The sequence below is a fragment of the Embiotoca jacksoni genome, unplaced genomic scaffold (genome assembly GCF_022577435.1).
Source record: "Embiotoca jacksoni isolate LCO1_2020_lvr unplaced genomic scaffold, fEmbJac1.0.p SCAF_14, whole genome shotgun sequence".
Taxonomy (NCBI): domain Eukaryota; kingdom Metazoa; phylum Chordata; class Actinopteri; family Embiotocidae; genus Embiotoca; species Embiotoca jacksoni.
The window spans coordinates 2,271,593-2,294,916 of record NW_027185274.1 but is presented as its reverse complement, the minus strand read 5'-3'; the positions used below and the strand labels follow the sequence as shown (position 1 = coordinate 2,294,916).

At 40.9% G+C, this 23,324-nt stretch overlaps 1 protein-coding gene across 1 annotated transcript; it reads left to right on the top strand.

Annotated features, from left to right (window-relative positions):
• The first annotated feature begins 3,581 nt into the window (after positions 1-3,581).
• Positions 3,582-23,221, top strand: alp3 (alkaline phosphatase 3). Its single transcript, XM_069147267.1, has 11 exons — positions 3,582-3,651; positions 7,041-7,157; positions 7,415-7,530; positions 8,632-8,806; positions 11,240-11,412; positions 11,533-11,673; positions 13,780-13,849; positions 17,204-17,338; positions 19,355-19,546; positions 22,311-22,427; positions 22,603-23,221. The coding sequence occupies exons 1-11, from the start codon at positions 3,582-3,584 to the stop codon at positions 22,917-22,919; spliced, it is 1,623 nt and encodes a 540-aa protein (XP_069003368.1). The 3' UTR covers positions 22,920-23,221.
• The last annotated feature ends 103 nt before the right edge of the window (positions 23,222-23,324 follow it).

The window sequence follows — 23,324 nt, the reverse complement described above, 5'->3', positions numbered from 1 at the left end:
CAGGATGAGTCAAATCCTTAACATCACGAAAAGCTACAGCTAAAAGCATGCAGGAGATTCAGGCTCATCATATGTCCTATTTCCTACTGCTGGAATTTAAGATATATTAAGCTTTGGAGCTTTAAATGTACTTTTCTGAGTGTCGGAGCGACAGCATTACACTGTGAGCCAATCTTTTTCTGCTGCATTAATTTCTGCCTGCCTGAAGCTCTTCCTTCTTTTCTTCAACTCTTCCTCGCCACCTCCGCGGCTCCCAGGATTTGCTCCCGAGATCAGGGATGAAGCCCAACCCCCGACCTGAGCACCCGTCAGCAGCAGAAAATCCCAGGGCATGTGACACACACACACACACACACACACACACACACACACACACACACACACACACACACACTTAAGTACTTCTGCTTCCACCCACAGGAGCGTTCACATTATTTCTTAATGCAGGATTGATGTGGGAGGCTGTAATGGGTGCACAGACAAATATGGCAACACGTGGTATTTACTGTACATATTTTTCAAAACACAATAACACGCGTGTCAACATAAGCCGCGCGTACATTAAACGTGTGGTGGAGCGCTCTTGCAGGAGAAGAGCTGTATTTTCAGATTCTGCTATTTCATTTAAACAGCTCGTTCCCCCTGTTTCCCATCCAAGCTTAAAGGCTGCTGCTTCCAGCGACATATTTACGCCACATTCAAGTCCCTAACACAAACCCCCCCAAAAAAGAAGACACAAATATTAGCTACAATTTGGAAAGAATGAGGCAAATGATTTGCTTAAACACGCTTTATGTTGTTCAGAATGGGCCTTTATGAAATATGATGAAATGTTTACCTGCAGGGGATTCATTTGCTTTCTTTTGCTTTCATTTCCGTACTTTTTTTTAATTTTTTTTATCAGATTTGAACAAATAGGAAGCTGGTAATTACAATAACGCCAATATGACTTGAATTGGGCACGAAGAAACAAAATCTCATAAATTATACTTAATAATTCAATACTTATTTTTCACATTGTACTCGTACTTTTCCATTTTGTTATTACAAAGGAGTCGCAACAGTTTCAACAACTTTGTCTTTGCTTTATCATGCAAATTGCTGTCATGACCCATTTTTACACACACACACACACACACACACACACACACACACACACACACACACACACACACACACACACACACACACACACAGACACAGAGTAATTAGCTTACATTTTATTGTCATGGACCATAACTCCATAGCAGATGGTACGGGGTGTGTGCAACAGTCTGCCGTCCCGCACCGCCGTGGTCGCACCTCTTCACCAGCATCATCGACAGCATGTCAGCTGGTTGGACTCACCGGTGACGCAGTGTACCGCAGCGGCCCGGTCAGCTGTCCCGCTCTGCTCCTCCTTCACAGAGCTGCAGTCAGCGCTTCTGTGGGAAATGAAGTTTGGTCAAGGTCACAAAATCCCATGTTTTACTAAAGGATGTACTAAGTGCTTTAATTCAAAGTGAAAACGATCAAAAACAAAAAGTGTGATTGAAGAAGAACAGTGACAGAAAAACAGGACGTCAAACGACCCTGCTGAATAAAAGCTTTTCGTTTAAACTGGAAAGTACGCTGCAGGTTATGTTTTCCACAAATAGAGTCAATATTACTCAACTGAATCCGTGACAAATTGATATGGTTGATTATAAAAACAAATTATGTCACGGAATAACAATGATAACAATAATTTGGGGGTTTACTTGAATCCCGTGACTGAATTAAATGGGTGGTACGGCCCTGGGTCTTTTATGTCTTCCACATTTACACTACTCATTCTTTTAGGACGGCTTCTGACCAAAACACATCAGTAATGAGTTATAAAATATGAATCTGCACAGACGTTGTGTGCATTGATGATGTGCCACCTCTTTCTTCTTCGATAGCTGATTATATTTTTGGGGCTGTTATTACACATCCTCTCTCTCTGGGACTCTCACCTGTGGATTGTTTTAATGTCTCTTACATGCGACCCTTCACTTAAGAGATCTCCACATTCAGTGTGTTGGTTGTGACCCGCTATCGCGGCAAAACATGAACTAGACACGCCGGTCCACAACACGTGAAATAGATACGCTCTGTGCTGTCTCGGCGTGAAAGTTACACGTTTTCCTGTAGTGGACGAAAATGAAACCTACTTCATGTGTTTTACAGGAAAATAAAACTTGAAGCTAAAACACGTGTTTAGGGTTCGGGGGAAAATGAAGACACGGTTGGGGTTAGGAAAAAATATAAACATAGTTGCGGTTTCAAAACAAAAAACAACGGAACAAAAGCATTATCAACTCCTGGATTTGAACCTTTTCTTCTCGCATGGTTGTCTGTGACTAATGACACCATGCCAGCACTCATACCTCATCATACTGCCAAAAAATGTCCTTTGTCGCCTCTCTTGTGGGACCTCGGTCTCGTGACATTTACGTGCGTGTAAGTTTTAAGCTTTCAAAACGTGTAACTTTCACACAGTCCAAAGCGTGGCCATTTCACGCTTTTGCTATGGTGGACCGGCGTGTCTATTTCACGCTTTGCGGTGAGACTGGGTTGGTTGTATCACCTGCCACGTCTCATTGTTTCCCCCCCTCTTGTGTCTCTATCTGCTCCCATTTACAGGAGGAAGACACATATACTCTCATCCCCTGCTAATTTAGGGAGTGGAGCCCATTTTAACAATTTACCACAGTCCTTGTCATCAGCGGCCTGTTCACATTTGCGAGACTAATCAGTGAACTTGCCGGGAACATTAGGTGATCATATTAGCTCGGGTAAATGTCTCATTATCACTGTGGTGTGTGGAACCTGTTGAATCAGAAGCACAACTGTGCAGCAGTTTCCATGTGGCCTCCTTTCCTCTCGGAGTCAGTGATGGGGACATTTTTGGACAAGCAATCAAATAAAACATGAATGTCGATACATGCGTTCTTCTCTTGCTAATGTATTCATTGGAAAATAGACAGCTGAGTGCTTCTGCCACTCAGCTGAGTCCTGGTGGACTCTGCCTGCCTCACTTATATAACTGTATTACCCTGCTGAATTATCTGTCTGATACAGTCCATTTATGATTAGAAATCACACACACACACACACACACACACACACACACACACACACATAGATACACACTCTTTCCACAGATGTTTGCTGCATTCACTTCCATTCCCGTTGATCTTTAGCACTGGCTCATATAACGCATTAATAATTACTCTCATCAAATACTATCATTAAAAACTACTCTTTACTTTTTAAGCTGTTCATCAAACACTGTTCAGCGGGTCAAACGGACACGTGTACACAATCTCAACTCTTTGCTTGCTATTTTTATAATTTAGCTTCAGGTTATAAATGCATTTATTTATTTTTTTACTTTACCTTTTTCCATTTGAAAGTCTCCTCAGTCGAAGGTTATAATTTCGCCACAGACCTGTTGGTGTTTATGCATTTATGGCGTGCTGTTAAAGATGATTGGCAGCTGGTGTCAGTGGACACGAGTATTATTTCAGTGGAGGAGCTGATCTTCGTGAAGGTTGGAGGAGCAGACGTACAGCCTGATGGAGTCGACTAAAGTGGTCATCTTAGCTCTGTGTCTGCTGGTGGCGCTTGGATCGTCCATCGCCAAGGGTAAGAGCGAGAAACAAGGGTTTTGTTGTGACTTCATTGGTGTGCTTACTTCCACAATGCTCAATATTATTATTATTATTATTATTATTATTATTATTATTATTATTATTAATGTTCTTGCGGGCACTTTTTTTTTTTTTTTGAAGTTCCGACTTTCTTATACTTTTGTGAGCTCGGATTTTGAAAGCTCAGACTCCTCCACACATCTTTATAAGCTTTTCAGCTTCTTATCAAACCTTTCAAGCTCAAAGCAGATACTTCATTCTTCACATCGAGGTCACATTTCATCCTTCGTCTCTCATTAACTTACTCTTTCACTAACCGCTCTGATTACAAGTCAACTGACACTTGAATCAGTTGAACAACTGACTCCGATCAGACTGACGTTTCACTTCCTTCAGGAGCTGAAACAGTCTTCATTTAATCTATTTTTGTGTTCAAAATTCATTAATTATTGTTTAATCAATCATCCGCTCAGCAGCCTGATCATCGATCCGGAGATCGATTGCTTTCGTCTCCGCCTGTAAACCCGGTGAATCCGGTGAACGCGTTCATTGCAGCACTCTTGTGATTATTTCTCCCCGTTTTCAGGCGCGTAACACTTTAATCTTTTACTTTTCAAGTGACACTTCAACTGCTTTCGACGCTCATACTTATAAAGGCTTTCCCTTTGTTTTCATTATTTCCCCCTTTAGGTGACATTTCCAATGCTTTCGGTGGGTACAATTATAAAGACATTTCCATTGCTTTAATAGTTTTTCCTCTTTTAAGTGACATTTCTACTGCTTTTAGTCCAGTTAAGAATACATTTCCATTGCTTTCATCTTTTCCCTTTTTAAATTATATTTCAACTGCTTTCAGTGGTTACACATCAAAACCCATTTTTTTTCCCCCGTTAACTGACGTTTCAACAAATTTTAGTTGTTACACTTCCAAAGACATTTCCACTGCTTTCATCTCTTACCCTTCAGCTGACAGTTCAGCCGTTTTCACCACTAATGACTTAACTCTACATTTGAGTTCATCCTCTCCAGCTGACATTTTAACACCTCAAACCCTTTCAGATCTGACATCTTCTTTGAAGAGCCTCAACACTTCCACTGTTCATACATAACCTTCAACTGCTTTCAGTCAGCAGACACTTATCTTCTGTTAGTTCTTTCATTTTCACATATTTATTTCAGCTTTTTCGAGTTTTGCTGCAGATTTTCATCAGCACACTTTCTCTATGTAAAATCTTGCCTTGTTGCATTTCTTTGTCTCGCATTCACACAAACCAGTCAACATCAGAGCGACCAAAACATATCAAGTTTGATGTAAGATTCCTCTCTTTTCACCCGAGTTAGACTTCTTTTCTATTTTACTGTTTTAAAACTTAATTATGCGCCAGTCAAGATTCACTCTCTCCTCTCACGTTGTTCTGTTACGTCCTCATTTCAGTCTCCCTTTTTTCTCCTGAAAGATTCCTTCGTTTCCACTTCTCCTTTCATCCTTGAAACACTTTCCTTTCCATTTTCTTTTGTACGAGGCTTCCAAACTTTTAAAATCAGCACATTTGGTACATGTGAAGTTGTGCAACTGCCTGTTATCAGCATTCATTGTGTAACAGCGGACTACTGTGTCAAACTAAATGTTGACAGCAGATAAGAGAGCATGAGAGTGAGGTGTGACAGCTGTTGGTACAAACAAACATCCTAACACACAAGCATTCAAGTCCCAAAGGAGTTTTTGTTTGTTCTGCTCAGTGATGAACAGTGAACGTCTCTCTGACTCGCATCCGTCACATTTTAGTTTGAAGTTTGTTCAAAGCGTAAAGTTACACCTCGAGTGAGATCGGTGATTTCCTGCAAGGACTGGCCAGACTCGAGCAGAGTGTTCTTTCATAAAGATGAGGAATTCACCTGAGGTGTTTTAAATAGAAAATGTTGCTGGTAGAAACCATTTCTCCATCCTAGTAGGGGTTATCTGTGCCTATAGCCATTGCAGTGCTGGCATGGTGCTCTTTGTTTTTCATCTTCACCACGTACCAAAGTTAGTTTGATTACTTTAACCCCTTCATGCATAGCGGTCACTACAGTGGACAGCTATTCAAAAGCTGTTTTCTAGTCTCTGCGTGGGTTTTGATGGTAGAGTTGCATATCAGTGGAAGCTAATGAGTCACCCCATCTACTGCCACCCACTGGCCAAACCATTATAAGTCTGTTGACTAATACCCCAAATATGTCAAAACCAAGATAGCCGACAAGAGACCAGAAATGCCATGCAGCTCAGGAATATCTTGCAAATTCTTCCATAGTAGAAGACCTTTGCAGGTAAAAAAACAAAACAAAAAACTGCATCAAGTAATGACTAAGGAGTAATATATTTGTTAACATTTCCAAGTACTGACTTTCTGTTGGGAGGAAATAACCAATAATCACTGAATTCTTGGAAATTCTTCATCTGATTTAACTTTTTCTTCGTAAATTGCTGAATTTATGTTATTTGACTGTAACTTTCAGTTTTTGAAACCAAAAAAGATTTTTTTGTGCAGATTAATTCCATTATCTTAGTTCATTATGTTAATGTCAGTTATTGTCTTTAAATTTTGTGGAGCTCAAGTGCAGGGCATGATAGAAACACCTGCAGGATAGTGACGCAAATACTATCCGACTTAAGTTAGGATGATGTTAGTGGCAGTGATGAGTAATTGAAAATTGATGAGTTGACGATTCAAATGCATGATGTCCACATGACTAGATATATAAAAACTGAAAAAGTGCGTTAAAAGAAATAAAATATTTTTTTCTTTATGCCTAAAGAGGATTAATAACTGGAAAAGTGTGATTATTTTGATTATCATGATTCATTTATGACAGGATTGTATGATGTTCACTCTAGTGGACACTTCTTCTTGGCCAAAATTATAGCGATTAAAATAAATTGTTTTATATCACTTTGCATGTCCTAAAAAGTAAAAAAATACTATCAGAAAAAAATATTGCTGTTTTTTTTAATGATTCATGCATGAAACGTTTAAAGCGGTGTTGGAGGTGAGCAAGTCAAAAGAAAATCATAAGAGCTTCACCTGCAGCATTTGTCAGCTCACTGCATTTCCCCCAACCAATATGTCCATATCTGGTTTATTAGACCTATTTTTTTTTTTTTTAAGTGAATTAAGCTTAATTGCTAATTTGATGCCTAAAAGTCACGCTTCAGCAGGAAATGTTGCATTAAACAGTAAAATATGTCTGACATTTAAAAGTACAAACAGTATTGTTTTGCTTGGGCATGCCACCCAGGTCTATTAATGTCCACCCATTTTTGCACTTTTTTTTTTACTATATTGGTTCAAGACAGTGCTGCCATACTTTTATTTGTGGACTAACACCAGTTTGTGTGTTTTACAGTTGAGGAGGAGAACCCAGAGTTCTGGAGGTCACAGGCCAGGAAGTCTTTGCAGTCAGTACTGGACAGGAAGCTCAACACCAATGTTGCCAAGAACATCCTGTTTTTCCTCGGAGATGGTAGGTTACACAACACAGTCGGTTCCTTTCACTAACAACACTAGACAGCCTTGCCTGGCTGAAGAGGTAAAACAAGCAGGATCTTTTTTATATCATCTTGGGTCCGGTCTCTCCTGTTTCCTGTCTGTTCTACCAATTTGCATCACCAAAAACAAATATTTCAAATCAAACAAGAAGTTGTGGCAACGTACAGTGAGACTTTGATCTTTGCAGCAAGACAGAGACATTCAATTGTTTGTGTGTGTTGTGTGCTTCAGGGATGGGAATCACAACCTACACGGCAGCTCGTATCCTGAAGGGACAGCTGCAGAACCAGACCGGGGAGGAGACAGTGATGACCATGGACACCTTCCCCAGTGTGGGGCTGGCTAAGGTACACACACACACACACACACACACACACACACACACACACACACACACACACACACACACACACACACACACACACACACACACACACACACACACACACACACACACACACTGCATACACGCACATTCAAATCAATGAATAAACAACTGCCTGCACACAAATGTGTAGCCAAGTGCATTCATATCCATTCATTTCTTTAATTTGAGAAAACAACTAGAGGTGCTCACTGAACAAATGTGTCTTGTGATTGAGCAAAGTCCATTTTGTAAATGGGCTGAACATTATTCTACATCTGTAGAGCATGTAACGCCCTCCATCCTTGGACCTTCAGTAGTGAATATGAATGTGATCAGCCCCGTGGCCGTACATCTGCTCTGTGAGATGGAGTATCTTTATGGCAAGTCAATTTTGCATATATTAGGATAGCAGCAATTCTTCCTCAGCGTGGGAGTGTGTGCTTGGATTTTTGCATTGTGAACAGACATGGATCTAGCATACATTATAAACACTATATCCTGCCCTACAGAGCCAGAATGCAGAAACTATATGTTCCCAAAAAATCACCCAAAATTCCTTTTCACAGTCAAAATTCAGGTACAAATTTTGACCGTGAAAAGGAATTTTTTGGGGATTTTTTTTTTTTTAGCAAATTAACAGCTTTTGTGCCACGGTGCTACCCAGCTTGAATAATAGTAACCGTGTTGTCCTGTAACTGTTGTTTTTTGTCCCTGTCATATTATGCATGTATTATGGTATCTTTTTATACTTACAATGTTTTCATAGTGCATGCCTTGTATTTTTTATTTTTGTATCACTGTCCTTCTGTTATTCTGCACAACCTACACTGTTATTAATGCAAATCAATAATCTATTTTATAATTTTGCAGCTCTTAATAAGACTTGGTAAAATCTTTACAAAGACAAAAATACACCGAGATTCAAACATACATTAACTAATATTAATAGTGGGTGTGTAAAAATGGTAAATATTTGAGCAATGATTTGACAGATTGCAGTATTGTAATTATTCAGCTTATTGGCCAATTAAGCCCATTTTTATGGTATTTTTAAAGCTCATATATATTTTTTGTTGTGCAGACCTACAGTGTGGACTTCCAGATTCCTGACAGTGCGGCCACGGCCACGGCGTATCTGTGCGGAGTGAAAACCAACCTGAACGTCATCGGCGTGAACGCAGCCGCTCGCAACGGCATCTGCAGAACTCAGAAGGGCAACGAGGTCACGTCCATCTTAAAGTGGGCCAAAGATGCTGGTACGGTCGCCACATGTACACTACAATGTAAATTATTGCATGTATATTATTTCATATGACCTTTAGATTTTTTTATTCTAAGACAGTTAAGTGAGAGAGCGAGTAGAGAGGGCTCTCAAACATGAATTATCCACACTTAAAGATGCCTTTAAAGCATGAACCTGGTGCTCCTGACTTTTTGTTTTGGAATCGTAGACCCATCAGCCTGCTTCCAGACCGCTGAATTATGACCCAGGACTTTTATTTTTTTATTTTTATAAACTCGGCTGGGTCTGATGCTGTGCTCATTGAATACTTTTCAGTTGAAGAAACTGTCAAGCCGATCAGAGCTTTGAACAGCATGGCATTTTGACAAAATGTAATACACCCATCAGTCCACTAGAGGGCACAGAGTCACCTAGGCATGAGAATTACAGGCATGTACGATCAGGGTTGAAGAAGGAGGTCATGTGACAAAGTATAAAGAGTGATAAAGTCCATGTCAGGAGGTGGTTGGACGAAACCAACACAAAGTCAGTGGTCGAGTCTGCGAGAAAGCAAAAGTCGAGGATTTTAAGTAACATAAGTAAGTTACTTATGTAAAGTACTGTATTTAACTTAACATGATATTAGGTAGGTAGGTAGGTATTTACTTTATTAATCCCCGAGGGGAAATTTTTTTCTGACATAAAATCAAATATTTTAACCCAAACCCTGATCTTTTCCTAAACATAACCACTGCAAAACGTGACACTGACACGGTATCCTCTAGTGGACTGGTGGGTGTCTGACACGCTTTTGTTTGATACCATGTTGCTTTAAATTTGACTTTAAGAACAGTCATCCCATCTTTTTTTTTTTTTTTTTTTTTTTTTGCCAGGGCAGGAAATTTGCAACAGAAAATGTTTCACAAAAATAACTAAATGTGAATGCACAGGTTGTTGGTTAACTTAACTTATTTAGTGGATTTAAGCAAAAAAAAAAAATGCGTCCTTAAAACTCCTTACCACTGCGTTTAATGTTGAATGACAAACACATTGGCAGAAGCACCCTTTAGTGGCAAATTGTCAGCAGTATGCTTTATATACAGTGGTCATATTAAATCCTCATAAATGTAAGAAAATACCTCGGAGTGAAACTCTAAGTAAAAGATGGCACAAGAATACCATTATCATAATGTTTATACAATAATGTGTCAAATAATGAAGATGAATGAGAAAAGGATGAACTAATAGAGCAGATGTTTCACTAATGACGATGGTAATTTTCTACAGATGTAAACAGGCTCGTGTGAAGAAGTAGAGCTCATTGCCGTGCAGATGACACCCAGCAGATAAGAATGCAGCTTGTCTTCAATCCATGTCGTGAAAGAAGCAGCAAATAGGATTTTGTGAATCCTGGTCAAAGAGCGGGCAGATATACCTGACACGTGTCACGCTTTAGCTCCGCTTCCTGACAAAAGAAAATCCCTCAGGTCTTGTACAACCTCCACAAAAACCCTATTTTACAGCTGAGCGCTCTGCTGTGAGCGGCGGTGGCCCCGGCAGCAGTGGTATTACAGGGGCCACCGGGGGAGCACGGAGCCTCAGGTTCCACGACAGGATCATGTGCTGCACTGGGAAGCACCTCCACTCTTATCATGTTCCACCATTATCAGACACCATAAATATCACATAACGAACACAGCCGAGTCGTGGCCCTGACCCAGACCCAGCACAGACTGACGCTCAGGTGCGTGAATGTGAGTGTGGTGCAAAGAACAAGGAAGCTCGTCTCTATTTGATGTCATAAAAACATTTTACAAATGGTCTTCGAATGGTTTTATCGACCTTTATATGTTGCTAGAAAGTCCCACCTGAGGGCCACGACCTCTCGGGCTCACAACACTGTTGACTGTAATCTAAAGCATCACCCAATATTTAAAAAAAATTGATAGAATTGTGCATTCACCAAAATGTGGCATGAGTGGTTGAACATTTCAGTCGTGATATAGCAGCATAATCTGCAGAATAAATACAGTGACTTTCTGTGCAGCATGAGAACAGGAGTTTCTAACTTTAAATCAATTTGAATCCACCATGTTTATATTTTATATGATAATACCTTTGTTCAAATGAGACTTTTATGAATTTGTGTTTGTAGAAATTTGATAAAGTCTCAGTGAAAATTGCTGGAGTCAATCCCTCCTATCTTGGTGTACATTGGTGTCTGTTTAATATCTTTTTGGGGCCTGTACGGACAATTTAAAGACGAATGTCAGGCATCACGATGTTCAAAGGACAATAACTATATTTATTAGACTATGCATCAACCTAACTGCAATATATGTACAGTCTCTACAGGGGGTGGAGAACGCTGTTGATTAATGACTCGACTATGAAATCCGTTCTCACGGTACACAAACACACAGCACGGTGTGTATGAATACTCTATTGTACTGTGTTTATGTCGTAGGCAAGTCTGTTGGCATTGTAACAACTACGCGGGTGCAACACGCCACCCCGGCGACCACCTACGCCCACAGCGCCAGCAGGAAGTGGTACAGCGATGCTGACATGCCCGAAGCCGCCAAGAAGGACGGCTGCACCGACATCGCCTCCCAGCTCATCAAAAACACAGACATTGACGTCAGTCTCTCTTTCTAACTTTATATTTGGTTCCACAACAGCTGAATTGCCACTAAGTAAGTGTGTGTGTGTGTGTGTGTGTGTGTGTGTGTGTGTGTGTGTGTGTGTGTGTGTGTCCAGGTGATCATTGGTGGCGGTAGAAAGTACATGACCCCCAGAGGCTATAAGGACCCAGAGTACCCCTGGGATTACTCCTCCAGGGGCAAAAGAAGAGACGGACGCAATCTAATCGAAGAGTGGCAGAGCTTGAAAGTTGGAAAGGTAACACTGTCCTTTTCTCTCTCTGCTCTCCTCTCTCCCCAACCGGTCGAGGCAGATGGCCGCCCACCTCTGAGCCTGGTTCTGTCGGAGGTTTCTTCCTGTTAAAAGGGAGTTTTTCCTTCCTTCCCTCTGTTGGAGGTTTTTCTCCCTTAAAGAGATTCCCTTAAAGTTTTTCCCTCCTTGCTTATGTGGGAATTGTTGAGTTTCTCTGTATAATGTTATAAAGTTCTGTTGTAAGGACTTTAATGTGTTAAGTGCCATGAAATAACTTGTGTTGTGATTTGGCGCTATATAGATTAAATTGAATTCAACTTTTGTTTAACCAGACACGGAAAACAACTGAACTCGTAACAACTGCTTCGGGGGTTTGCAAAATGACTCAGTAATGTGAGATGGTGTGAAATCAGAACACTGAAGTGTACCAAAGTACATTTTATTTATTTATTTTAATGTCAGGGCTCAGATTTCTCTGAGAGTAACGGCACCCAGAGGAAAAGCTCTGTGTCTGATGCTATCTAGTGTGTGAACTTCTCCCCAGCCCCCACCCTGACTGTGATGTAACTGTGCCCTGTGGTAATGGTGATATACTGCTGTGTTTTGTTGTTGAGTGGTTGACCTTCTTTAGCTGCATTAGATGAAATTCAAGCATGAGGGCATACTTGTATTACAGCTGACATTGTAGGTTGTCAAAGGTAAAATATGTACGATTTTTAGTTGAAAACATTTAAAAATGAACCACAAGAATCCACCGAAGGTGACGAAACAACGATGTTGCCGTTGTGTCAGACGTCTTTGTGGTGTTGCTCTGATGTTGACTGAAATTAGTCGGCTGGCCAGCGAGCTCCAGCCCGTCCCAGCTTGTAATACCACCTTATGCCTCTAGAGGTGATAGTCAGTCACTGTAGCATCCAGTCGGCCTTCAGTCCAACACCAGAGGAAGAAGCAGCATACTCTTAACTCCTTGTTATGATGAAGACAACAATAACTAAAACCTTCTGAAACGCAGAAGCCATCAGGAGCTAACATTGGTGTTGTTTTCTGGGAATGCAGTTTGATGCTTAACTCTGTACTTTTCTTCTCGTCTGGTGAGCAAACAGGTGTCAATGTGGCCAGCTGTAGCTTGTAAAGGTGGCTCATAGTATAACATTACTGACATTTCTGTTATGTTAGCTGTTTATTGATATACTATTGGTATGTGACCAGCTCAATTACCTCATAATCTACGCATCTACCATAATGAAGGAACTTTATGTAGCAGACAAAGCACGTGTACTGACCTTGTTTGGACGATGAAGAATAGATCTTTCATTTAAAGATGACACAAACTAAACCAAAAAAAACTTCCAAATGTTGTTGAAATCTGATTTTGCTCTGGCGGTTTTCTGACATGTGAAACCTTCATTTTGCCCACGGGAAACTTGTTTTGGGAACGTTTTCATGGTGTAAAAACATGTTGCAACGTGTTTTAACACATCTCGCATGTGATCACGTGTCCCACGTGGAAAATATGAAAAACTGTCATCCGTTTTACAAATAACAATTAAAGGTTTCTGCTGGAGATTTGGTTGAAATTTGACACTTGAGTATTGTCGTTGAGTCATTCTTATTAATTTTTCAATCCACTGAGCATCACAAAGGAATTTTACCTCCTTTTATTTGTTTGAAAGACAATTTTTTTTTTTTTTAGAGGTAGAAACAGAGCTGGAATGTATTTAGTGGTGAGAGACGTTTTTTGTACTTTACATGAAAATCTGCAAAAAATATAGTTTACTTTGTTTTGTACAATGAATTTATTAAATGTACATACAGAACATTGTTATTGCTTCCAGAAAGAAGGAGCAGTGAGGAGGGATGCACTTGTTTGCAGGCATCATCCTCTGGAGCAGTTGGAGTGTTTATCAGAATTAATTTGACCGTGATGCTGTGTGGATTTTTTCTTTTAAAAGATTGACATTAATTCAGATTGTAAACATAAACACTGTCAGGTGAGAGAACGGAGTAATAGAAGACTAAACACGAGCATGTGACTCATCCAGTGACTCACAACAAACAAAGACTTTTACTACCTCCAACTTACCATGTTAATGTTTCTTTTCTTTGTTACAGGTAGCCCACTATGTGTGGAATAAAACAGATTTTGATGCTGTTGACCCTGAAAAAACAGACTACCTCATGGGTAAGGTTTTTTTGTTTTTGTTTTTTTTTGTGCCTTCCTCTCACATTTCTTTCCTCGTGACACCATGCTTCCCATCTGGCCCTTAAACAACACAACATCAATAGACCTGTGGTGTCCTTGGTTCTCTCACCAACGTGCTCATTTCATTTTGTATTAGTGATGTCAGTCCTGAATGATGAATCTTTTTTTTTTTTTTTTTTTTTTTTTTTCTTTTTACCTTAATCTACTATTGCTGACCTAATTCATGTTTTCAAGGTGTCAAAACATGCACAGCGCACGTTTTTTTAAAATAAAATCGGTGGTCAGTACATCGTGTGTTTACTGTAATTACTGCTTTTATAATATTCTGGTGTTAATTTCATATGATTACTGTATTAATACTGTATATTATAGTGACTGCATTTGCAAAGTAGGTATATTCATGATCATATAAATGCTTCTGAAAATGTGTTTGAACCGTATCTACTCATAATTTAGAAAATAATACACTTAAAGAAGCAGCTTGAGCCAGTAGCCATAACGTTAGCTATAAGCATGAAGACTGGAAGCAAGGACACACTGATTAACAAGTTGTGCCTCACTTATTTCTTCTGTTTTGTACAGACCATAAAACAGATTGTTTTCGGTCTTTATGCTAACCGACTTCATATTCTTCATATTTAATGCACAGAAACAAGAATGATGTCATCTTCTTACGCAAGAAAGTGGATAAACGTGTTTCCCGAAATGTTCCCAATATGTTATTATAAGTTATTGCTTTAAAGTTAGTTTAACACAATTTGACTTCACAAGTGTCCTGACATTTAAATTATTATATTTACTCTTCCACTTATCTCAGCAGCAGAAAACACAAGTAACTGATGGCATTAATTATGGCTCCGTTCCATTTACGGGTCCCAGTGAGCCTCGCACAATAACACCACCCTGGAGCTGACATATGCAGCAATAATTTATGTTTTAATAACATTAATTTGACATTTTTTAAGTTTTTCTTGATCTGAACTGGAACTACAGCTTTGTGGGACATCTGTACTCTTGACAAGTAAAACAGAAAGTAAGGGAAGAGCTGCACTTTAGCATGGACGGTGATAGCGTCAGTCTGAGAGACAGATATAAACTACTGGCTTACCATTAGCTTATAAAGTTGCTGTGAGGAATTTACCAGCAAAGAGTCATTTATTCACGCATGCAGAAGACATGGAGTGAAATCTACATTAGCTTTCTGTCCCTTGGTGCGATTTAAATGACTCAGACTACATTCAGGGCTCTTTATTTCCTGACTGCTCTCAGAATGTAAGAGGAGCATTCAATTCCTTTTGAGTATTTAAGTGGACGTTGTTTTTTTTATCAAAGATTTGGATCCTTGTGTAACTGAAAGTGCCTAAAGACATCCGAGTCAGTAAAACAAACTGATGCCCTAATTCAGTACATAAACCCACTGCATACGGTGCATGCACCCAGTGTATAAACTCAGTACAGAAACTCTGCATAAACACAGAGCATTGTCAGTACACAGACTTAATACATAAATGTAGTGCAGCGCAGAATCAATGCAGGAACTAATTCGTAAACGAATGCATAAACTACTGTATAATCTCAACGCCTAGTCTAGTGCATAAACAAGTCTAATAAACAACTGTAGTGATAGTTCTTCTGTTGACGCAAAATAAAAGAAATAAACAAAATCACATACTGTCAGTCTCAACAGAACGTGTGAGTTTTGCTTCATTAATATTTATGAAATAAAATTGTGCAGGAGAAGTCTCCATACGTCAGTATTCTCACTGTGACGGCAGGTTCCCCACCCCGTGTAGTAGTACACAACAAAAAGAAATGCCTAACAGCACCATGCTTACACATGTTCTTAAGCAGAAATGGTGCCAATATGTTTCTATAACATCAAATTACAATTATTTTAGGTTGAATTAGTTTCACATTTCACCCATAAGTTACTCTGTGCACGTGAAAAGAAATTGTAAACATCCGAGGCATGCACTACGTAGCAGGTTCAACATACTCAGGATGTCTTTCTGTTATCTGGCTTAAGAAATCCTGATCAACGAGATCGTGAGATTGGGATTGACGAGTTTGCAGCATCTGATCAATCACAAACATGGACAGGTGTACCGGCAGCCGAGCGACATATTTCAGAAACTATAGCAAACTATAATTTTGGAAAGTATGAGGAAGTTAAACACATAATCCATCTGAAAGCAGCACAGCTGCAGCTGCTGAATGATGGAGGGATGTGCCTGTAAAAATTTTTTATAAATCGCAGACTGTATGGATGTGTAGCCTAAGTTGAAAGGCTTAATATCATCTTACCATAAAGTGCACGGGAGGATTTGACTCTAATTATGTGTCTCTTTCATTTTATTCATGTATTCTTAGATGTATTTTCATGACATGTATCATTTCAGAACAGACTGGGGAACAAATAAGAAATGAATATAAAAATAATTTAAAGGGGTGAATTGTCATATACGTACAAGAAGTTTCAGCTTCAGTCAGTTTCTGGTGTAAAATGAACATCAATAAAAAACGCCATGAAATAGAATTTATATGTCACATAAAACTGGCCAGAGAAAGCCCAAGAGGTTTGTTGGTCTCTGATCGCTCTGACTTTCTCACCGTCTCACGCAGAGACTTCTGCGACTCGTGATGACATTTTTTGGATAGAATTGATTGGTCAGTACGCGATACTTCTGTACGTTTTGATTTGAAATCTTTAACATTGCCTGCTCCGGAGCAGGTTAGCTCTGCAGTATAAGTTGCCATGGCGATATATCTGTCTATTTAAGAAGTGAACCAGCTTCGTAGTACTGAGAACCCGGAGTTTAAGATGAAGTTACCTCGCTAACCGCAAATCCTGCTTTGAAGTTCAGGCCGCAGGTCAACTAACTCATTCTTGGCAGGAAAAATCACATATTGTACTTTTGATACAATCATGTTAATGTACATCTTTCAATATTTTAGCCTATTTACCCCTCTCAAAACGAGCGATTTTCGAAATATGTTTGTTAGTACTGGCTGGTTTCTAACTTTGCAGGTATTGCACAGTGTGTTTGATGTGTCATGATGTTAGTCCTCTTGGTGGTGTGTGATGGTGTGTGATGGTGCGTGTGATGGTGTGTGTGATGGTGCGGAGGAGATGTAGAGATCCAGTCATCGTGCTTTTTCTGGACAGAGTGCAACAGAGACTTTGGATTTTTCCGCTGCTTCCTGTGTGCTGAAAATAGTGTTAGTAGGAGGAAGACAGGACTTTCCTCGCTGCTGCTGCACCTCCGCTCTACTGTAGGCCGGGGAATTTGACAAACTGTAGTTTGAATTTCTTTCTTCCTCTCTCCCCTCCAGCGCTGTTTGAACCTGGTGATCTTCGCTTTGAGACAGAGAGGAACCCAAAAATGGATCCGTCCATCGTCGAGACCACGGAGAAGGCCGTCCGCATCTTGCAGAGAAACCCTGAAGGCTTCTTCCTGCTAGTGGAGGGTGAGGACAGCAGCTTCGCCCATTGCATCATCCATCAAAGACGGGATAATGAAATCCCCAGAGAGACGGAGGTTTGACCAAAAATAGGAAAGGAGAACATTGTGGTTGGTCCAGGCGGATCAATTAAAACACTGATCCTGTAATAATCACAAAGGGAACCTTACAGGCAATTAAATGACTGCATTGCAGTAATTGTTGTGGTTTGCTAAAATATCAATATGTGTTTTGAGCGCTGATGCGTGCTGCTTAAAGGTGATGCTCGTGGTATGCGCTTCTTCATCGTGATGTTAGAGAACAGTGTGTACCTGCAGTAGCTCCGGTGACTTGGCATTGATTCTGCATACAGCTCGATGAGTTTTGCCGCAGTGTGTGCAGGAGGAGTGCGCTTCGCCTGATGTGTCTCTGTTCCACACAGCTGCCTCACCGGCCTTCCTCATCCATCTCTCCTTTAATCTGAGGCTGCTGCCTGGGGACTGCACGGTGCTGGCGAGCGTCTTCACAATGACTCTAAAATAACAGGCAAATGTATAAATAGAAGCCGGCATATGGTGCACCCAATCACTGACAGCTCGCCGAGATCACAACTTATTAACTTCACTTTCCAATATAGCTCCTGGAGAGGGACGGGAGTAAAAAAAAAAACACATAATAATTACACTCCGCTGGAGAAAAGGTTCAACTTCGAAATCTTTCTGCTTCACATCTGCTTCAGTAATAAGTCTGGATAGCTCAATGAAATGTAAATCACTCTCCCTCTCAGAGATGGATTACAGTTCTTTGGATGTTTTGCAGAGTAGATAATAGCTTTCAAACCCGATTTGAAGTCTTATCAAGTCCCAACTCATTCGAGACAAGTCAGACTCGAGACTGGAGTCATCGGAGTCCTGTGTCGAGTCCTCTTACTACATTTTTATGAAAGTGTGAAGTGATTTCCACCATGTTTCAGTCAAGTACCAAGACGTTTGAGGCAAGCCAGAGTCAAGTCTCGAGTCATTTAAAATAAACCGGATTCGATTAAGTCAAGCTTTAATTCATCTGGGATAAACCAGAGTGAACTCTTAAATCACTCAAGATTCAAGTCTTAATTTATAGTAGCTACACAAGTCCGAGTCCTGCATCAAGTCAGCGCCATGAATTATTTACAGAGTTAAGTCAAGTACTAAGAAAGACTTGAAGAAGTCCTGCGAGATAAGTCCAAGTCAAGTGTCGTCATCTGAGACTCCCCTGCGTCGAGTCAGAAGTCATTCAAGACAAGTGGGAGTCAAGTCTTTATCACGTTTACAGTCATTGAGGACAAATGTCAGTTAAATCTCAAGTGCTCTGAGACAAGTTCAGATTGAGTTTGAAGTCATTTGAGACGAGTACAAATTAAGGTTTAAATCTCAAGTTATTTTTTATAGCAAGTTTTCAGTCAAGTCTGTGAGGAGTTACGGTAAAAGCAAATGAATGATGCCCTGCCGGCGTTTAGGGTCTCTGAATGCTGCTCATTAGAATAACGGATTACAAATTACACTCTGAACAATTCTGTAATCGTTGTTGGTTTTTTGTTTTGGTTTTTTGCATAACAAAGTTATTATAATGTGTAAGACTCCATGATGGAATATTATAGTTGTGAAAAATCTACCTGTTGCTTTCTTTTCTGTTTTAATTGTTTCAATGTTTTACCAGCTCAAATCTCTAAACCTAATCGTTGTGCTTCAAGTCTGACTCGAGTCCAAATCTCAAGTCGTAGATCTCCAGCTCTACTGTCTGAATCATGTTATTTTCTCCGGAAATGTTTGACTGCTTAATAAAATGATTATTTGTCTTACTGAATAAGCATAATTTTAATATTTAGAAATGACAGAACTAATCAGTCGTACCTGGTTTCATTCAAATGGAAGCACTTTTTCTTACATTTGAGGGTAAGAATCAACTGTTCTCTGTTACTTTAAGTACCAACCAGTACCAGAAGCCTTTTACTTCCCAGCAGCCCTCCTCTCTAACCTTCTTCAACCTTCTCCTCCCTGTGTTCAGGTGGGCGTATCGACCAGGCTCACCACAACGGCCGGGCGTACATGGCGCTCCACGAGACGGTTGCCTTTGACAACGCCATCGCCAAGGGCCTCGAACTCACCAAAGAGCACGAGACTCTCACTGTGGTGATGGCTGACCACTCCCACCCTCTTACACTGAATGGATTCCCGTTTCGGGGGCAGAGCATTCTGGGTAAATATGAACTGACTTCCTGTGTAGAGGGCTTTAATTTCGAATCACGTACAAGGCTTTAATCTGTGCAGTTATTTTTCTGCACATGTTGTTCTTCTCTCCCGTTGACCCAGCGCTCCATCCATCCTTTCCCCCCTGCAGGTGTTTAGCTGCCATGACAATGGACACCCGAGGTGGCATTTTGTGTGTGTGTGTGTGTGTGTGTGTGTGTGTGTGTGTGTGTCTCTGCCACCAGCAGCTTGACATTTCCTCTGCTTTCTCTCCCCCTGCAATTACAGGGTGGGTAAACGCATATAGCTGGCAGCCTTTCTCCCGCTCGCCTTTCTATTTCAGTCCCCCGCTTCCCCCTCATCTCTCTTCCTTCTACCTGTCTCCGACCATCAACACCAACACCTCCCTCTCCCCTCTTACAGTTTTCCTCGCTCTGTCATCCCATATCCCCCCCCCCCCCCCCCCCCCCCCCCGGTTCATCTCCCTTTGGAGGGTTTCCTTATCGAGCGTTCATACTCCTCTTCCTCACTGTTCTCTCTCCTTCATCTGAATGTCCTTTTTTTTCCCCACAGCAGACATTTTGATATGTCACAGAGGGAAGTGTGTAAATAACAAAATGAATGGTGGCTAGAGTCCACTGAGCTGTTTCACTTTACTGTTGTCGTTCACTGAACAGAACAAAAACATCATTAATGGAAAAACCTGTTGCTAAATTGAGCCTTCCAGAGCTCAATTCACTCAAATGCCATTTAGCTGTGCGAAGAGTTTTGGTTCTCGTCTCCTTGGAGATTTTTTGCTTAACTTTTAAACAGGAACTGTGATCGCCACAAAACAAACAACAACAAAAATAAACTGTCACACTTTGTTTCCTCTCTTTTACAGCTAAGTTCAGGTCTTGGGTGCCATGTAAAGGAAATGATGCAGGTAGCCTTGGTTACCAAATATCATTATTAAAAGCATATAAGTAATATCTTACTGTTAGTAAGTAGTTTTTGCCAGTATGCTGCACAAACAAATCATGATTTTGTTGGTTATTTTTTTAATTCCTGAAATATTTCAGAGACAGTTTTTGGCCAGTAGCCTCTTTATAGCGCCACCTATGCTTAAAACCTACAGATAAAAAAAAAAAAAAAAAATGTATGTTTGTTCCAAAATTTTAGATTTGTATGTGTTATTGTTGAAGCTGCCCTTAAAATGTCTTCTGACCAACCAGGTCTCACATCAAAAGCATGTAATACACCCATCCGTCCACTAGAGGACACCGTGTCACTGTCATGTTTTGCTTAACGGAGGTGAGAAAAGTAAATTGCTTTAGATTTAGGCACCAAAAGCCACATGGTTTATAATTAATTTTATATAATGTTACAGATGCCACATAAGATACGTAACATACATGAGTTAAATGTATTATGTATTTAATTGACGTAGGTTACCTAAAAGAAATCGACGTTCGCCTTGACGGACTCGAGCGTTTGGACTCCCGGGTGAAAGTCCTGCGATTGTGTTCGTTCCATCCAAAATCCAAAACTTTATCGGACTTCATCACATGACTTCTGTCTTCCACCCTGGTCAGTCATGCATGTACTTTTCACGCCTAATTGACACTGACACCGTGTCCTCCAGTGGACTGATGGTAGGGTGACCAGGTCCCTTTAGACCGAATGTGGGGCAAAGACAATGTTCGTGTGGGACAATGTGGGACATATATATATATATATATAAATTTTGTTTGTGGTGCCAGCTTCCTACCCGGTCTGCTGACCTGAATGAGTGTCAGTGCTGCAGTGTGGTAAACGTGAGTTACATCAGCTGCTGTTTACTGATCCGTCTGGCATCGTCTTTGGTTTCCGTGGGAACATCTTTGTCCACATTTTGGAAAGGAGAGCAATCAAAAAAGTAGGACATTGTCTCAACATGTGGATCACAGGACAGGGGATAAAAATGCTGTGCAGTCCCTCATAATGTGGGACACCTGGTCACCCCAACTCATGGTTGTATTACACATTTAGCTGGTGGGTCAGTTACCAAGAATTTAGTAACGCTTGAGGTTGCAGTCCAAACACTGCAGTTTAATTACTTCGAATAGACGGGCTAACATACAAATATACTGTATCGATGGAGGACAGGAGGACAAGAGAAGAAGGTCCACTATTAGTGTTCGTGGGGGACTAAAAGAAGACTAAAAGATGAGGTAACAAAGCCGATACTGCAGTAAAAGGAGTTGTAGTATTATTTTGTAATGAACTGCGAAGTGTTTTTAATACAGATTACTCATCACTACCAATATAATGTCCATCCACCTGTTGCCTGCAGGCTTTGACTATCTTGTCAGGTCTAAATACACAAATATGTCACCATCAGTCTTCAAAGCCTGTATTGATTAAGCCATGGTTATGTCTTGCTGCTCCCCCCTTTCTACTCCCTCTTTCCTGTCCTATCCTTATTTTACCCTCCTCCTCTTCCTCCTCCCAGCGGTGCAGCAGTGATTAGTGTGCTTGTGAAACTGCGCTCTTCATCAGTGTGGGAGCCTCACCGGGCTAACGGCTCATCTGGAGAGAAACACCGAGATACTCAACAAGCTCTAGACCTCCAGCAGCACCCTTGGGATCCAGAAATCCGTGTGTGTGTGTGTGTGTGTGTGTGTGTGTGTGTGTGTGTGTGTGTGTGTGTGTGTGTGTGTGTGTGTGTGTGTGTGAGGCACTTTATGGTGGAAAGAAGCAACGTGAAGGAAAAAAAAAAAAAGGATGTTAAATCAAACATAATGTTTTTCCAGGTAAGTCTCCACTGTGGGCCACGGACATGAAACCTTACACCACGCTGATGTACGGCAACGGGCCCGGACACAAAATCATTAACGGAAAGCGCCCCGACCTCCGCAATGTCACCACCAGTAAGACACACTCATTATCTCTTTGTTTATATGACGAGACTATCACGGACCGAAAGATCTGGAGTGAATTTAAGGACAAAAAAAACTGGAAATGCTTCATTGTTAATATAAAAGTATTTATTAAAACCAGTCCATGCGTGGGAACCCCTTTCTCACATTTCTGTGTCGTTTTCAGAAACTAAAGACTACGTGCAGTTCGCTGCCGTCCCGTTAAAGTCCACCACCCACAGCGGAGAGGACGTGGCGGTGCTGGCCCGCGGACCCATGGCCCACCTCTTCCAGGGAGTCCAGGAGCAGAACTACATCGCCCACGCCATGGCCTACGCCGCCTGCGTGGGCGGCGACCTGAGGCACTGCCAGAGGCAGATCGCTCCACCTGCGGCTCACACCACCTTCACGGCTGACGGGAACGGGGCCGGGCCGCTTCGTGCGTCGGTGGTTTTGCTCAGTAGCCTCCTCAGTGTGCTCCTGGCCCTCACGGTGCTCATGTAAGATCCCTTTTTCCTCAGGGAGCCCTTGATGTGACTGATGTGAGTCCACAGCCAGAGGTCAGCGTCACAGAGCTGTGGACATTGCCTAAAAGCATTCAGTACATCAGATGTGTGCCAGTGTGTCTTCTTGTACCAGGATTGTCTTGCTGCTAGCAAAGTCTCTTCACCAAAGTCAGGAGCTGAATCTCAGTCTGCTCAAGACAGGAACTTGTCATTGTATTAAAAAAACACCTAAAGATTGGAAATTAATCTTGTCTTTATCTTGGCATTTTACTGAATCCCTGTTTTATACCAATAAAGCAGTCCTGGGTTAGAGTGTTGGTTTGTCACTTATTTCATATTACAGATTACTAGTTACCCTGTTGAAGATGTAGTAAGTAATGTAATTATAAAAAAAAAAAAATAA

What these genes read in the sequence shown, in the direction of transcription:
- alp3 (XM_069147267.1), top strand. Translation starts at nt 3,582, where the DNA reads ATGGAGTCGACTAAAGTGGTCATCTTAGCTCTGTGTCTGCTGGTGGCG. An exon ending in TGGATCGTCCATCGCCAAGG is followed by an intron (nt 3,652 to 7,040) that starts GTAAGAGCGAGA and finishes TGTGTTTTACAG; the next exon opens with TTGAGGAGGAGAACCCAGAG. An exon ending in TCAAAAACACAGACATTGAC is followed by an intron (nt 11,413 to 11,532) that starts GTCAGTCTCTCT and finishes GTGTGTGTCCAG; the next exon opens with GTGATCATTGGTGGCGGTAG.